General features: G+C 45.5%; 1 protein-coding gene across 3 annotated transcripts in view; it reads right to left on the bottom strand.

The window, feature by feature from the left end:
- The window catches only part of DSCAM (DS cell adhesion molecule), a 443286-nt gene that overhangs the window by 86691 nt on the left and 338889 nt on the right, over window positions 1–17706 (bottom strand). For all 3 annotated transcript variants that reach the window (XM_068179584.1, XM_068179590.1, XM_068179585.1), the window contains exons 15-17: window positions 9843–10010; window positions 6223–6293; window positions 586–826 (exon numbers count right to left, since the gene is read on the bottom strand). In XM_068179584.1, coding sequence (XP_068035685.1) covers window positions 586–826; window positions 6223–6293; window positions 9843–10010 — 480 coding nt within the window. The remainder of the gene's footprint in view (window positions 1–585; window positions 827–6222; window positions 6294–9842; window positions 10011–17706) is intronic.

Here is a 17706-nt window from a genome sequence, read left to right on the forward strand (position 1 = left end):
GAAAAAAAAAAATCTATATTGTTCCTTGGATTAGACAGGGTGAATTTTGCCTGAAATAGCAATGATTTTTCTGTCATTGGATATCCTTGAAAAAACACACATCTCTCTTAAGATTGACAAGACAGTGCAGTACAAGAGCTCTGGTTACACAGTAGATCGATTTGAAAACAGCAGTAATCCAACAAAAACCACAATATTGCTTCTTCTTTCAGAGTTTTACTTCTCAAAACTATGGTGAGATCACTCTGGAGCAATGATGAGATCACAACAGTTGCAAATATCTGAACAGCAAATCATTTGGCTTCTTAATGAAACTTTTGGTCTCAGTCGACATCATTCACAGTAGGATATATCACACTAGTAGAGTTATTCTTATTTACCTGGTAAAATAAGTTCACTCTTGCAATGAAAATCAGACAAGCTCATTGAGCAGGCTGTTCTCTTACACCTTTCTACCTAAAGACTGGCCTTTTATCATCCCTACTTTCATCAGCACTAATCAAACAATAAAAACAAGATAAAAAGACATAAAACAATAATAATGTTAATAACATATCCCATGAGAGCTGTTTGCCAAGGACCCACCGTCCTCAAGAGTGGTGGTGATGATTTCCTGAGAAGAAGGTCCAATCCCAGCCCGGTTACAGGCCTGTACCACCATGCCATACTGGGTGAATTTTTTCAGGTTATTCAGTGTATAAACCTCACTGTCCCCGGTGGTGTCGATGCTGATGATGTTGAACTGGAAATTTCCCCCCGCGCTGTACTCCCGATAACCTATCTGGTACCCACGGATAATTCCATTCTGCAAGTGCTTCTTTGGAGCCTGAACAGAAAATGGAAAGTTACGCATTAAGTGCACACATCCAAAGTCAAGTTGTTTCCCCTAAAATTATTGAAAAAAAACAAAAAAGTTTAACTTTTTTTTTTTTCCCTACTCAATGCAAGTCTATTTCTAGGCGACAATTCAAAAATACTTCCTGCACGTGAAACAACAACTTTTTTCAATCATATAAATTATAAATTTCAGGTGTGTCTTTTTCAAATCTGTGCTGAAAGACCTTTAAATGGTTCATGCACAGAAAAATCCAGTACAGAGACACTTTTGAGAGTGAATTGGTGATGGTTTTTTTTCTCTTTTCAGGTGAATCAATCCAAGCTGAGTTGATAAGGGTATATTTGCCCTCCAGACCACCATTCACTACTAATTGTTTTTGCCAGCAACCCCCACCATTCACTGAACCTTTAGGAAGGAATTTTTTGATCTGTGCAAGGCAGTCACAGGAGTTTATTCAGTCCCGTGCATTAGGAAAATTTTATGCTGTGCTTTGAAATATGCTTCTGTTCATTCAGTGTGTAGTGCAGAAAGATGATTAGATAATGAGTGCTGAAGGCAACAATGATTTGGAAAGCAGGGATTTGCATATTGAATAGCTGCAATATATCTGGCAATCAGGGATATGGACAGCACAAAATGGTTCCCCATAATTATGTGCCACATTTCTCAGTCACAGTGCAAGATTCCCTGCTCCTGACTAGTGGAAATCACTTGTGTGCTCTGCAATATAAAATGTGATCTAGTGCAAAGCAGAGATTTTTCAGCTCAGGGAAAACGCCTGTTATTGACAGTAATATCTACAAAAATTATATTTAAATAGTATTGGACCAATTTCCATATATGATGATGTTCCTGCCTGATCTTCTATCTATATGAGGCATAATTAGTATATATACTTAATAATTAAAACAGATATATTTTAGTATATCTATTTTTATATGCATTTTAAGGCACAGTTTGTAATCCAGGAGCAAAAATCTCTTTCCAGTCCTCCCAACAGATGCCCACAAGCTCATCTGTTCCACTGGCCCACAAAAAAAGCTCTTTGCGATGCAGTTTATCAGCAATGGGTTGGACTGGCAGAGGCAGCAACTTCTGTTGCTTCTTTATCTCATTAAATCTCCTGAAAAATAGATTCTCAAGAAAAATACTCATTTCTTGTGTATGAGTACAAGACTCATACAGGAGTCTTTTTTGGGGGAGTTTATAGTCAACTGGAGGTAATAAAACCAGGGTGAGATTTGCCTTTCATCCACTACCATCAAAACCACTGCTTTGCAAAAGCCAGCCCCCTCACAAAATTAAAATGTGTGTCACTGATTGATTGAACAATCTCTTGAGAAGTTTCTTTTTCTCCCTCTTGCCTGAGAAACAGACACAGAACTTGAAGTGATTATATAATTCCAATTCCCACTGCATTACTCTGACCAGATGTAGCTGATTGAATTAGCAGATTCAGATCTTGAGATCCTTCTAAGTCACACAGCAGGGATAGGGATTGTGTTTTGGTAATCTAAGAGTATAACTGTGTCCTGTTTGAATATTTCTCTGGGTTTTTTGGTCAAAAACTCCCCAGCTGCTTTAGAAACACACAGGTAATTTTATTACCAGAGCCCTTTGTAAGTGTGTTACCTATTCTGGACAATGCCATGGCCTTGTGATCTTTGAATGTTTGCAGAAGGAGGTAGCTTTAATCTGGGGGTGGAAGCTAAGGTCAGATTTTCGTTGTTTGAGTTCAGATATATTCATAGAATCACTGAATGGTTTGGGTTGGAAGGGACCTTAAAGATCATCCAGTTCCACCCCTGCCATGGCAGGGACACCTCCCACTGTCCCAGGCTGCTCCAGCCCCAGTGTCCAGCCTGGCCTTGGGCACTGCCAGGGATCCAGGGGCAGCCCCAGCTGCTCTGGGAATTCCATCCCAGCCCCTGCCCACCCTGCCAGGGAACAATTCCCAATTCCCAATCTCCCATCCAGCCCTGCCCTCTGGCAGTGGGAGCCATTCCCTGGCTCCTGTCCCTGCATCCCCTGGAAATTGTCTCTCTCCAGGTTTCCTGGGGCTCCTCCAGCCCCTGCAAGGCCACACTGAGCTCAGCCCAAAGCTTCTCCTGTGCAGGTGAACAATGCCAGCTGTGCCAGCCTTTCCTGCCAGCAGAGCTGCTCCGTCCCTCTGCTCATCCTGACGGACAACAAATTGACTTCCAGACAAACACTTTGAACAAAGCAGCCACAGCAGCCTCTTCACTGGAAATTCTACGATTATACTTTCTCACTTTGAATTGGAATAAAATGACAAACTTTGAAATTTTCATGAACTTCTTCATAATTGTTTTAAGTCAAGGGATTTTTTCTTTAAATAATATATTAACCTTTTACTTCCCCCCCCCCCAACTTTGAAACAATATAAAACCAACTTCAAGTCACTTCAGGACAAATCATTGAAATGTTCTGCTTCACAACAATTTCAATGTTCCTTTTTACTATGACCTGAAAACTTCATTTTGAGTTGACTTTTTGCACACATGACTCATTTGATAAATACTCCTTCTGGTGTATAGACACATTTTTGGTAGAAAATTGAGTGAAACAACTTAGTGTTCTTGGGGAAAAATATTGTAAGCCTTGTCAGTAGCTATAGAACATTATGAAAAAGTAAGTTTCAGTTCATGCCCTTACTGCTTTTTTCAAAGAATTCAGTATTTTAAAACAGGGTATCAATGACTTTCATAAAGTATGACATTTTATAGTTTTGTGTGTGTGTAAATAGGAATAAAGAGGAAATGGAATATTCCCCATGTCTAAATTTAATGGGTTAATTTACCTAAGGTAAAGTACTACATAAAAAAAAAATGCATATTTTCGTGCTCTGTTCTGAATGAGTATTCCTGTTTAATTCCCATTATCTCTGCACCAGTTTAATCAACCAAAAAGTGGTGAGTTTTATTTACCAGCTCAGTCTAAAACCCAATGTCTTATGTGGACACACAGATATTGGATTAAACAAATCACAGACCAACACAACTTTGCTTAACTGGGATTTTCTAAGAGTGGGCTAAGATAAAACTTTAAATGAAGATTTACAGCCAAAGCAAGCTGCAGAAATGGGATTTAGTACAAGATGAAAGATAATCAATGTGGTATTCCCTGATCCTTTTGCTGTTATTGACACTGTATTTTAATAAAGTTTGCCTGCTTTAAATATAACCATGGTTTTCACCACAATGCTGTTTGTTCAATGTTATCATAGCCTTTCATACCTAAAGCTCCACATGCCTCCAAAATAAAAACTACCGAGGTCAGGTTCTTTTCTTGTTTTTTGGCTTCCATGACAACATAGTATTGATCTCATAGGGTATTTCTTTATTCTTAACTGCATTTTATTAGACACTCAAGGAATGCCTTCTGCACAGCACTGTAGGGACCTACCCAAAAGTTAGGATTCAGCATGGAACCAAACTGGATTATGTCTGTGGGACCATCTTAAAGTGCCTTTTTGAGTAATGAACCAAAACTGCTCTGACCTGGAGAAAACTGCAATAAATCAAGGGAAGTAAGTGGCTCGCTCCTGGTTTGGGACTTCTTAATAGGGAAAATCAGCTTACAAATTGGCATTTAGGAAATAATTCTTCCAGTAAAGGTAGGACTACTCAAGCTCTAACCCTGCCCAGTGACTTCACCTTAAGCTCATTCCAAATCCATCTCTCCCTTCAGCTCATGAGACAAAGATAATGAAGTATGTATTCAATATATAACTCATTTCTGTATCTTGTTGTATTAGACACTGGATTTTGCTTGAGAAGAATTCTCAAATCAAATTCCAAACACGATCTTGAGAACACAACCCCAGCACCTCATTTGATATCCTTCATTATCAGACAACACCCAGAGCCCAGGACACACTCAGTTGTACTTGAAGTGTCCTTGAAGTACAAATTGAACTATATTTTAGGCAGTTATTGAAATGTAGGTGTGGGAATTCTGTTTGTCCTGTAGCTGCCTGTTCACATCTGCAGCTATAAAATTTAATGGCAGAACTTCACAAACAGCAGCTATAAACTCCAGCAATGAGCCAGTGGTGCCCATCTTCTCTTGCTGTTTTTAAAAACATCCCCCAGAGTGAACTTTCTGAAAAAGAAAACAAAGCCTTTCAATCTGCCTACCCAAAAATCCATAAAAACAAACTCAGGTGTAGAAGCTTGAAGATCATAGTTGACTTCATCAGATAGTCACACTTCTTAAGTGGCTTAAAAAAGAAAAAATCCTATTAAGAATTTATTTCAGTTGTTGAGAATCACTGTACACCCTTGCATGGCTTCAAAAACTACTTCCTTTGCTCTACTGACTGTGTGCTGGATTTAAATCCATGTCTTCTCTAAGTTCATTGTTGTGCTTCACTCCAGGTAGATCTGTGACCACACAGCTTTTGGTTTTGGAAATCTTTTGGTGAAAAGCAACCCTGCTATAAATTTAAGATGTGGACAAGACCCAGGAATCAGCATTGCATTTTTTGTGACCTGTGCAGAAGAGGTTCCGGACCTGTCTTTTAACTAACTGCCTTAAACCTACAATAGATTCATTATTATGCAATAAATAACCAATCACCCATAGTTATTTGGTTAATAAGCAGAACCTCACTGCTCCTGACTTTCTGAATAATCCATATAAAAGGACAAAAGCCACATCTCCCACATTTGAACAAGTAATTTAACATTCATATAGAAATTAGTTATTATTATTATTATGCCACTTTAGCTCTTAACATTACATATTTTAGAATTTTAAATATATGGAATTATCAAGCAATATATATCACAAAACCATTTAAAACATGATTTAAGTACCTCTGGTATCATACCGAAGCATTTAAAACTTTCTGTTATTGTCAAAATACTGGGAAAAACCTAGAAAAATTGAGTCACATGACATGCCAGATTTTTAAATGATACCAGCTGGTGATATTTTTATATTCATTACTCTTCATCAGTTTTCATGGACTATACTGAGACTCTCTCTCTGTGCAGCAAAAATCTGTCCCAAAGTCTATTGCAATGGGAAGAAGATCCCATTGGTTCCAATGGTTTCTGGGGAAGTTTTGCCCAGAACCACAGTGAAATTTTGTGAGTGTTCATTTCTTAAACATGTGGCCTTATCTCCGAAATCAGAAAGAAGAAAGAAATGCAAGCAGTTGCTACTTTTACTCTCCAATGGAAGGCTTTCTTTGCACAATGTTCCCTTCAGTGGCAAATATTTTAGGATTTGTTAGCAAAGGCATCTGCAATATTTCTCTTAAATAAAACAACCAAGGCACAGTTGTTATAATACTCCCCTGAAAGCATCCACATACTGACACAGCCTATCTGATCTGTGGATGTGTGAGTATTTACCTTCCAGGTGACTCTGATGCTCTGGGAAGATATAGGCTCAAGCTGCACATCCTGAGGTGGACCATCAGGGGCTGGAAAGAGAAGGAAATTGCATCAAAAGTGGCCCTCACAGCCCAAGGAATTCAGCATTTCACATAAAATATCACCACCTTTACACCCCAGCATCACAGAGGTTGGAGTCAGTGCCAGATGGAAAACTTCACCAAACAAAAGCAGGGCCAGGAATCTCTGCATTCAGGTGCCCTCTCTGGCCAACAGCAAAATACAACACGTGCCAAAACATACCAAGCTGGTAAATGAAATTAATAGAATAAAATGAACAATTGTGGTTTTCTTGGCTAGAGATACTCTTGCAGTGAGATAGGCAAGAGGAATTCTCAGCAGTCACAACCCTGGGGTGATGGAAAAGCAGCAGAGTTCATTTAAAGCAGGTGAGCCAAAAGCTCCTAATCCACACAGAAAAGCAGCAGAACCCATTTAAAGCAAGTGAGCCAGGAGCTCCTAATCCTGCTTTCAACTTGTTGCAAATTTTCCAGTGGGATCCCTGATGTTCACTGGAAACTGAGCACATTCAGTCCAATATCAGATACTTTACACAAAATCCTGCACACTTTACATTCTCCCCCTCCCCAGTAAGAGTTCCAGCCTGGAAACCAGCCAAAAAAACAACTGGCAGGTGGGAAAACCTTCTTTCAACTCCTGCCTGAGCCAGGGAAACTTTTATGGACCATCAACATGGTGCCAAAGGTGTGCAGGAGGCTTTAAATGTGAACGAAAAAAGAAGGAACCTCCTCGTCAGCTGGGCAGCTACAAAGCAGATTGGGATCAGCTGGGATTGAACAGAGAGATGTGCAGTAAATTGCATGCTCAGTGAGGTAAATCACTGCAAAGGAAAGATCTGAGGAGAGGGATGGAGCCACCTCGAGCTGCTGCAGAGGGTTCCCTTGATGCAGAATACGGCCTCAGTAAAAGGTATTAAATTAAGTTTAATAGCAGGACGAAGGAAAGAAAGCAATAAAAAGGGTGAGATGGGGCTGTTAGAGGTGGAGCAGTAATAAATGACAGCTGTGGTGAAAGGAACCAGAAGGTTTTGCTTTAACTGATGAAAGCAGAGAATACAGCCTATAATATGTTTAAGTTATTAATTATGCTCTATTCTCTGCCATTCCTGACTGTCCTTCACATGGGAAATTTCCAAAGCTTGAAAGAACTTTATTTCCATTCTTCTTGCATTAATACAAAAGAAGAAGAAGAGGAAAAAGTCCACTGGCAAAAATTAGATCTCTATGAATTTTCAGCCTGACCTTGATTCTGTCCTCCTGTTGACAAAAATGAATGCCACTTCTCTGGGGTGTGTTATAATGTAGTGGAATTTGAGTGAAGCATTTGATCCTAAAAATGGGGTTTAAAATGTGCCCCCAAAAATCCTGACTTTTCCTCAAAAGATCCCAATGTTTTTTTCACAAACCTGAAGAGTTAAGTGCTCCCAGCACACCATAGGGAGATGTTAAATAAGAAGTAATTTGTTTTACATACTTAATGTCATACAGAGTTTGTGGCAAGGACATAAAGAAAACCCAGATATCCTTGTTTCCTCTATTGATTTCAGTATTAGGCCATGGCCATAATGCTTCTTTTTTTCTGACAAGTATTATTATAAGTGTGTACTGGCATCTATTTTCCAACACATGAGCTAATTGGGGTTGTATGGAAAGAAAGATGTGGTCTGCAAGCTTTGAAATCATTCCATCCTTACCTATCCTTTTGCCACAGAGATCTTTTGCAGGTTTCTTTTTAATAGAGAAATTTCTTTGTGATACATAATACAGAATCTGTGCCCCCTTTCCAAGTTTCTTGGTTTTTATCTTGTATTTCTTGGACCTTTATTTTGCTCCCTGCTCATTAGCTTTTCTCTCATCCCCTGCACCCATGCTGTTCCCCATTGCCTGCTGTAAAAGCAGAGAACAGAAGTAAACAGTGATCAAAAAAAGGGATGTTCCTACACTTTGTGCATCCCCTGAAATAAAAACCCAAGAGAAAAACATCACAAACTCTGCCTAAGCCTGACCTCCTCCCTCCCAGTCCTTCCCTAGGTAGATCAGTGACTTTTGAATACAGTTCCACACTGCTGGTCTTTTTTTACCAACAAACAGCTCCTAAAAAGCGACAAAAGGAACATTTATTCTGAAACCTTGTTACAAAGAACTGAATAAAATGTGATGTTAAGGTTCCACCCTGCTCAGGGGGAAGCTGTTTTTTATTCCAAGGGCAGCTGCTGATCCTGACAACTTAATTACCAGCCAGGAAAAACTTGGCAAGTAAAAAACATTCCAAGCATGGGTGAATAAGAGAGCATGAGAGAGCTGATCCAAGACCCAGCCCTCTGTTTTGCACAAGGAAGGATGGGCATTTTGGGGTTACAGATGGCTCTGGCTGGAAGAATGGATAGTCTATTTTATCTAGTGATTTCACACTTTCTTTGCACAAAGGAAGAGAAAATTTCTGATCAAAAAATAAGTATTTTTCAAACAAACTATTCATTGTTACATCTGTTCACATTTTTCTTCTGCTGGAATGATAAAAGAAATGCAACTTATGTTGTCTCCAGCTTATTCTGCTTTCCACTGTGAGATTTTGTGTCCTGTTCCTACTCAGAAAGTCTCTCAGAACCAAAACCATGTCCTGACAAGGACCGTGTTTTCATTGTAGGAAATTCCAAGAAAAATTAAGTGGGAATTTCACAGTTGCGTTCACAGGAGCTGAACTAAAAATCAGTCTCTGGGTGTTCAAATCCAGTATCAACATGAATCTTGAAAGAGAAAGGGAATTTTCACTGCCAGGACACTGTTACCATGTTGTCATCTCTAAGTCCCCAAAGAAGGAAGCTGTGCTGACTTAGCATAAGGTAAAGGAAGGCAGAAATTCCATGTACATGAGAGTGGCTCCAGCCACCAACACAGTACTCCTGGTGCTGATGCAGGAGAATAAAAGGTTAAAGGTAAAAAATAAAGGTCAGGCTTAATGACCTTGGAGGTCTTTTCCAACTTAAATGATTCTGTGATTCTGTAATACAACAGAACAAAGATCAGGGGGATGACACTAACAAGGGACAGCCAAGAGACTTAAATAGAGGCCAGAAAAATAAATGGTGAGTGGGCTGAGTGAGGGATTATTCAAATAAAGGCTGGGTTGAGTGAGGGAATATTCAAATGAAGAGCTGATTCATGTGGATCAACATTCTCAAAGGGAAAAATTTAAATTAGTTACCTACGTTAATATCTAAACATGTAAGGAAAGCCACAATACCCACAGGGGAGGCATCACCACTAAAACCAGGATGTTGCTGATTAAGTTGCCTCACTGTAGATACAGGTGTCTTATTCCCAGCATCACAAGGAAAATTTGGAGCACACTGTCTTCTTTGACCACTAGATGCCACTGAACAGCTTTAATTACAGCCCTGCACAATGAGGTTGCAAAACTCACGCTGTTCCACAGGAATAACTCAGTATTCCTTTTGATATAGCTGCAGCCACAGAAGCAGCATTTCATGCAACGATTCCTGACATCAGAGAGAGATAATTCCCACAGAATTTAGAGGTTGCAAAGCCAGGTCATACCTGCTTCATCAGTGGTGATGGTGAGCTCGTTGCTGGCCTCGCTCTTGCCAATGCGGTTCTTGGCGTACATGCGGATGTTGTAGGTGGAGGACGGGTGCAGGTCGATGATGGTGGCTTGGTTTAGCTGAGGGGAAACGTCTCTGGTTCTCTGGACAGAATCCCAAGAGTCTGTTTGATAGGAAATATCAGTAGAAACAGACAAATAAATTGTGGTGTTAATGTGGGTAATACAAACATGAAGTTAAATTGTTTCATGCTACCGCTGTGTTAATCCAGAAAACACATTTTGATCCAAGCAAATCCAGCGATCCCTCCCCTTCCTTGACAGCACTCCCAACTGCTCCAAGAGCGCTGCTGAGAACAGTGGGATCTTAGCTCTGGGGTCATCAGCAAATCCACAGAAATAGCTACTCTTTGAGGAGGTGCTGAGAGCAGCAAAGATTCCCCAGCTTTGTGAGCATGATTTCTTACCTTTGGGACATTGGAACAACTGCACAAAACTGGGAGTTGCTGCCCCAAAGGGATCTTCACTCACTGAGAAAGTTGGTTGTGCTCAAAAAAAAAGGGAGGGAAGGGAGTTAAGCAGGAATGGCCCAGGGGAGACCTCACTGCTCTCCACAGCTCCCTGACAGGAGGGTGCAGCCAGGTGTGGACTGGCCTGTTTTCCTTGGCAACAAGTGACAGCATGAGAGGACACAGCCTCAACCTGGGCCAAGGGATGGTCAGCTTGGATATCAGCAGGAATTTCTTAATGAAAAGGGTGGTTAAGCATTGGAAGCAGCTGCCCAAGATAGTGGTGGAGTCTCCATCCCTGGAGGTGGCCAAGGAAGACCTGGACGTAGCACTCAGTGGTCTGTCACCCACATTATCTGGGTGACAACATGGGCATTGGGCACTGTTTGGACTTGATGTGCTGGGAAATCTTTTCTACCATCAGGGATTCTGTAATTCTCTGAAAGCTATCCCAGAAAAAAAGAAAAATTAATCCTACCCTGGAGCACTCCCAAAAATAGAAATGCCAACACCAAACTCCTGCGACAGCTGCTCAGTATTGACCCTGGGGGAAGCAGCCTGACTGGAACACAAAAGTCAGCCAGACTTCACCCCTCTCACACCAAACCTCAGCATCAAGCCCTGGGAAACATTCATCTAACTCAGGGCAAGCCTGAGATCTCCTCCCAAAAGCCTTTGGAGTTGTTATGTTAATTAGTCCAAGTTCTACTCCTCCACTGGTTACTTGTTTTCCATATATTGTCTTTAAGAATGTTCCACCCCCAAGTCTATATACTGTTACCTCTCCCTTGTTTCTGGTCTTTGGAGATTGTCCCTATGCTGTGCTGGGTTCCTGGGCATCGTCCCTATTTTTATTTGTCATTAAAAGTAATTTCCTTTTCAGGCACTCCATTGTTCCCGCTCCATTTTTCCTATTTTGTGCCATGTTCACCCTGAAGTCAGGGGACCCAAAAATGTGTTGCAGCCACCCTCACTGGGACAGAGCCCTGTGGGGCTGCCCAGTAGGACCAGCACAGCCCCAGTGTTTTGGTGCTGGTCCAGTTCTGTGTGTGCTGCTTTGGGGTCTTTGGCTACACAGCTCTGTGCAGCTGCTGCCACAGGGATCTGTCAGGAGCAGCACGGAGCTGCTGCTGCCTTAGCTGGGGCTGCATTGGGGGAACCTCTCCTGCCTGGCACAGGGCTGCTCCAGGCAGGCAGGGCTGCAGGAACACCCCCAGCCTGGCTCCAGGGACAGAACTCTGTGAGGTTTTTCAGAAGTAATTCTTCCCTGTGAGGGATGGCAGGCTCTGGCACAGGGTGCCCAGAGAAGCTGTGGCCACCCCATCCCTGAAAGTGTTCCAGGCCAGGTTGGACATTGGGGCTTGAAGCAACCTGGGATAGTGGAAGGTGTCCCTGCCCATGTGTCACGATCCAGTGAGGGAGAGATGCCGCTTGCCCTCATTAAGGGACATTTTAGTGCTAACCAAAATCACTTGAATGTCTTTTACTTTGGTAACTGAGTTTGTCACAGCTTCCTCTGTGGGATACTTTCAGGAAAGGAATTTCAAAAAAGACCTGCTTGTTATGGAGATCATGTTAAATTCCCCTTGAGGATGATTAGATTTTTTTTTAATATATACACAGTTTTTATCTTATCAAATTACTTTACTTTTCACTTGGTTGTTTCAAATACAGCCCTGATTAAGGGGCAAATGAGACCATGGGATAGCAACAGACGGATTTTACTCAACAACACAGATTTTATTTCCCAAAAAGTGTGACAAAGGGAGAGAGAAAGAAAGAAGAAACACCTGTCAGAGAGAGGAGGCACAGAGCAGGAGATAATCAACTGGAACTACATGAGGTGTAAAGGTCCCTGCCAGCCCCAACCATTGTGTGGTGTAGAAGTTGTATGGACTCCAGAAGTGCATGCACATCTGCTTTCGGCTGAGCAGGCCCTGGGCAGGACAGGGGAGCAGAGGGGCAAGGCTTTAGCCACAGGGTCAGCTGCAAGTTCCTTCTGCTGGATGTCTTGCATGCAAACTAGAAGTGAAAATGGGGAGAAGAACATTCGCAGCACCTTTACAGCCACAGCAAGCCTGGGAAGGAGCAGCCCTTGCTCCTCGCCCACACCAAACTGGCATTGCCTTTCTGAGCCAGCTCAGCTCCCTGGCTGCGCAAACCCAGGACATCCCTCTGGCTGCCCTGGCTGCCTCGAGACCCTGGCAGGGGGCTCGGAGACCTTGGCACCAAGTCACAAACACCCGTGGCTTTGATTTTAGCCCGTGGCAAAAACTGCCAACTTTGTATGAGGAATTACAAGCCACAAGGGTTTGAGTAGTGTGGTAGTTGAATTAACACAGGGTGAAAAAGTAGAATTTTAGGGTTTTATAATAAGGGGTTCAAGGGGACAAGATGGAGGTATTTGGGTGTGTCCTGACCATCTCCTACTTCTTGCCCTCCATGTCTTGCTGTGAAGGTGACACGTTTCTATTGGTTTAAGGTACAGAAACACTGTCCAACATAAATGATCAATATTAACATGTTATTGTAAACACAGTACACGTAGTTTTTAGTATAAAATGGTAACACGACCTCAAGGGAGTGGGAGTCTGTCAAAGACAGACCAGATAGACAGACCACAGCTCCTTGGGAAAGTATGTTATAGATAAGAGAAAATAAAATACCTTGAGAAGCCAACTCTACGCATTCAGACTTCTTTGGTTGAGCAGGCTGGGAAGCAAAGACTTTTGCATTCTCAGGGTCACCTTGACCACCAGACCCCCAAGACCTGGCCAAGGGCAGCATCAGAGCAGGGCTGTGGCAGCTGCACAGCCCTGCTGCAAAGAGCTTCCCAGCACAGCTCTCTCCCGGCCGGGCTCAACCTGCACCTTCAGTTTGCCTGCAGAGAGCAGCGACAGCCCTGCCCTGCCGGCCCGGCCGGGAACTCTCCCGCTGCCGCTGGGGCTGAGCACTCACTGCTCACAGGGCACTCCGTGGCACGGGCTGTGAAAATACCCGGGCAACTCTAAGATACAGCCCATGGAATCTGGGCACTCTGCTCTTGTGCCTTACAAACTTTTTTAGAAAACACACAGATTCTTCAATAACGGGAACAGTGTGGGGACATTAAAATGTATTGTAATTACAACATATGGTATAGGATTGTTTCTATATCATAGACTGTAATAGAAATATACAATAAGTAATCAAAAGAAATTACTTGCTAGTTTTATTTATTCCATAAATTTTCTCTTCATTTTTCTATTCCTATTCTTCTTATGGTTCTTCTTCTTACTACTCTGTCTTACTACTACTACTCTTTGTCTGTGCTACTTCTATGTATTGTCATATTCTTATTCCTATTCCTACTCCTATTCCTATTCTTCTTTTTCTTCTTCTTCAACCTATTTTTAAATTCTTAGTCCTATTCCTTGTACTCTTCTTCTTCTAACTATTTTTAACTTCTTATTACTACTCTTCTTCTATCTATTCTTAAATAAGCCTTCTCCGTCTTGTCTTCTTAGTCTTCATCTTTGTATTCTTCCTCTTTCTCATCTTATTCATCTTCTTCATCTCCATCTTCTTCACTGTCTGTGTCTTCTTCATCTGCTACATCGTCTTTGTCTTCATTTTCTTCTGTGTCTTTGTCTTCATCTACTTTGTCTTTGTCTTCTTTGCCGTTGTCTTGGAGTGGTTTGTGCTGAGAGTCTGTTCCAGGAGCCTCTGCTTTGTGCCCAAGAAATGGTCGCTGCACCTTCAGGGCCCGGGGCCGAGTGTGTGTGGAGCAGGGAAGGGAGGAGCTTTGGCTTCGTTGGAAGGGCTAAAGCCTCCCTTTTCCCAAGCCTCACTGCCCAGGCGTTCGTGGCTCTGCCTGGTTTGGTTTTGCTTGGCTTGCTTGGCTTTGTTGGCCCAACCAAAAGCTTTTCCCTTCCCTGGCTTGGAGGAGCTGCAGCAGCAATCCTTCAGCCCCTCGAGCTGAACCGAACAGCTGCTGCTCCGACACCAGAGGGGCGGCACCGGCAGGAGCGGTCGTCTTCCTCTTCTTCCTCTTCTTCACCTTCTTTGCCTTCATCTTCTTCCTCGTCTGTTTTACTCCTCCGTCCGTGGCCTGAGGCAAGGACACTGGAACAGCCCCCGCAGCGCCCGCAGCGCCCGCCTGAAGCGGGAGGGACGTTTCCTGGGGGCAGCTGGCTGCCAGGCCTCCCGAGGGACGGGCACTGGGAGCCCGTCTGCCGCAAAAACTTCCCATTCCTGGACTTTGTCCAGTTCTGGGGGCAGCTCCAGGAGGCTCACATCACTGTCCCCCTCACTGTCTTCTGGGCACAAGGATTTGGTTGAGGTGCCCTGCTCCGGCCAGTTCTCCTGCAGGAGCCCCGTGTCACTATCATTTTCCCCACTGGAGTGTCCTGAGGGTCTGCTGCCATTCCCTCTGGACACGTTTTGGCCAACGTAGTCTTCCCTGTCTGGAAGTTCTGCACAGATGAAGACAGCTCCTCCAGGCAGCATTTGCTTGATGTATTCGTCCCATTCCGAGGGATCTTGGGAGCTGCTGTCTTCTCCCTGGGACAGGTCTTGCTCTAAATATTCTTCCTGGTCAGAGAGTTGGTGGTAGCTCATTACTTCCTCAACTTCCCTGTGAGGCAGATCTTCTCCCATGCGCTGTTCACAGTCAGATGGTTCCTGGGACAGCTCTGGGTCTCCAGCCAGGAAAGGCTCCACGTCATCCAAGAATTGACAGAAGTTCATTTCCTCTTTGGAGTCGTGCATCCTCTCCTGCAGTGCCAGCACTGACCCCGCTGCTGCCTCCTCAGCAGCTCTGGACGGGGCAGCAGCTGCTGTCTCGGCCTCCGTGGGACTGCCTGGGGCAGGAGAGGCGCTGGGCAGGGCAGGGGCTGCCTCTGCTGCCACCTCTGAGCCCACGGGGCTGGCAGAGCTGGGCCCCTCTGGGGGACAAGGCTGGGTGTCCTCCTCCTTCACTGGGCCCACAGGCTTCTCCCCAGAACTGGAGCTCACATCATCCTCAACCTGGGACAGCTCTTGGACAACAGAGTCTGTCCATTGGGACAGCTCTGACTCTACTTCCTCTTCCTCCTCCTCTTCCTCCTCCTCTTCCTCTTCCTCCTCCTCTTCCTCACTGTAGTATTCCCAGTCATCCTCCCAAGCCAAGGCCTCCTGGCTGTCTTGCTGTGCCAGCACTGCCTGTATCACCTCTGCCACTGCCCACTCTGGCTCCTCCCTGGGGGCCGTGGCTCCCAGCTGGGCAGATGAGGGGCCGGGGGGGCTGTGCAGGGCAGGCACCGGGCTCTCTTCCCTCTCTGCTGTGCCTGTTGCTAACACTGCTACATCCTCACTTTCTCCCAGGTGCCTCTGTTCCTCCGGCAGATGGCCACATCCCTGGATGTGCAGCAGTGCCTGGTTCAGGATCTCACAGCTGATGCTCCATGCTAGATCCAGAAGAGCCTGGCTGCAGCCTGGGGGGCTGGGAGGGGCAGGGACTGGGCTCTGTGTCCCTGCTGATGACAGCTCCTCCCTGGGAGCAGGAGGCTCTGCTGCCTTTTCTATCTCAGGAGCCAAAGGCTCAGGGGGCTCCTCCTCCTCGGCAGCTCCAGCCGGGGCAGCAGCTGCCGGCTCGGCCTCCGTGGGACTCTGCAGGGAAGGAGGGGCGCTGGTTAGGGCAGGCATGGCCTCTGCTGCCACCTCTGTGCCCACGGGGCTGGCAGAGCTGGGCCCCTCTGGGGGACAAGGCTGAGGCTCCTCGTCCCTCACTGGGCTCAAGGGTCTGTCCCAGATCCCAGAGCTGATGTGATGTCCCCATTGGGAGGGCTCCTGCCTGCTCACATGTTCCTCCCTTGGGACAGCTTTCGCTCACCCACATCGCCCCACCAGGGCAGCTCTTGGGCTGCAGCGTCTGGTCCTTGGGACAGCTCCTTGCCACTGCTGTCCCTCACTTGGGACAATTCCAGTTATCTCCTGTCTTCCCATTGGGACATGTGGGAGTGCACATCTTGTTCCCATGGTGAGAGGTCTTGGTACCTCTCACCTTCCCTCTGGGGAAGCTCTTGGGCATCGTCCCATTGGGAATCCTCTGGGACACTGCCATCTCTCTGCAGGGACAGCTCGTGGCATCTCTCGTCTTCTCCCCATCCCATCCCCTGCTGCCCACTCCCATCTATTTCCCATTGGGATATCTCTTGGGCTGTCACACGTTCTTCCCACTCGCACACCTCTTGGTACATCTCACTGTCCTCTTCCCACTGGGACAGCTCCTGGGCTCTGACAGTTTGTTCCCGTTCATAGAGCTCTTGGTGTGCCCCACCTCTGTACAGGGAAACTTCCCAAACTCTCACATGTACCTGGCCTTGGTACAGCTCTTGGCTGCTCCTGGGTGTCCACTGGGACATTTCTTGGACTCCTGGTACTTCGCTCTGGGATGTCTCCTGCGTATCGTCACACCGGGAAAGCTCGCGGTCCATGTCAGTGAAGAGCCTCTCCTCCTCCTCAGCCTGTGACAGTGGCAGGACTGAGCTGCCCACCGCCGCTGACCACTGCCCGCTGGGGGCTTCCAGCCAGCTGGGCAGGGGGCTGTGGGACCAGGAGTTGGTGTTGGCTTTGTCCTCGTCACAGCTGTTGTCTGTCGCTGTCGGCCGCTATCGCTATTGGCGTCTGGCGCAGACAGAGCCAGGGAGCGGCTTCCTTCTCAGAGAGCGGCTCTCCTGGGACTGGGCACCCCAGGGCTCTGCGCCCCTTGGACACCCTCAGCCAGGGCGGGGCTCCCTGATGTCACAAGGCTCTCTGGCCACCGCCACGTCCCACATCACAAAGGGCTGTGACACCATGTGCCTTTTGTGTCACAAAGGGCCACCCTCAGCACCCCAACAGCAGTGGAGCAGGCAGGAACCTCTTGCAGTTTGTTTATTTCATTAAATTATTGTTAAATGGTTCATTCTGTTATCACCCCACGTTTTCCCCAAGTTGGTTTGTCCCTAAGGTTTTCCCTGCTTAAAGCTGTCCAATTGGTCTTGGCCAATGCATTCCTCCCTGTCTGCACATCTGCTGACATTTCCTCCGGACAGCACTTGCTCGATGCATTCTTCCCAGTTGGAGGGGTCTTGGGAGCGGCTGACTTCTCCCTGGGACAGGTCTTTCTCCAAGTATTCTTCCCATTTGGAGAGTTGGTGGTAACTTGTGACTTCTTCACCCTCCCACTGGGAAAGCTCTGGCTCCATGTTGCCTTCCCCTCATTGTCATCTCCAGCCAAGGTCCCCTCCTTGCTCTCTTGCCCTGCTCGCACTGATGCTGCTGCTCTTTCCTCCTGCTGCTCCTCCCTGGGGGTCTGGGCTCCCAGCCGGGCAGTCCTGGGGCTGGCGGG

Source organism: Anomalospiza imberbis, chromosome 2 (genome assembly GCF_031753505.1).
Source record: "Anomalospiza imberbis isolate Cuckoo-Finch-1a 21T00152 chromosome 2, ASM3175350v1, whole genome shotgun sequence".
NCBI lineage: Eukaryota > Metazoa > Chordata > Aves > Passeriformes > Viduidae > Anomalospiza > Anomalospiza imberbis.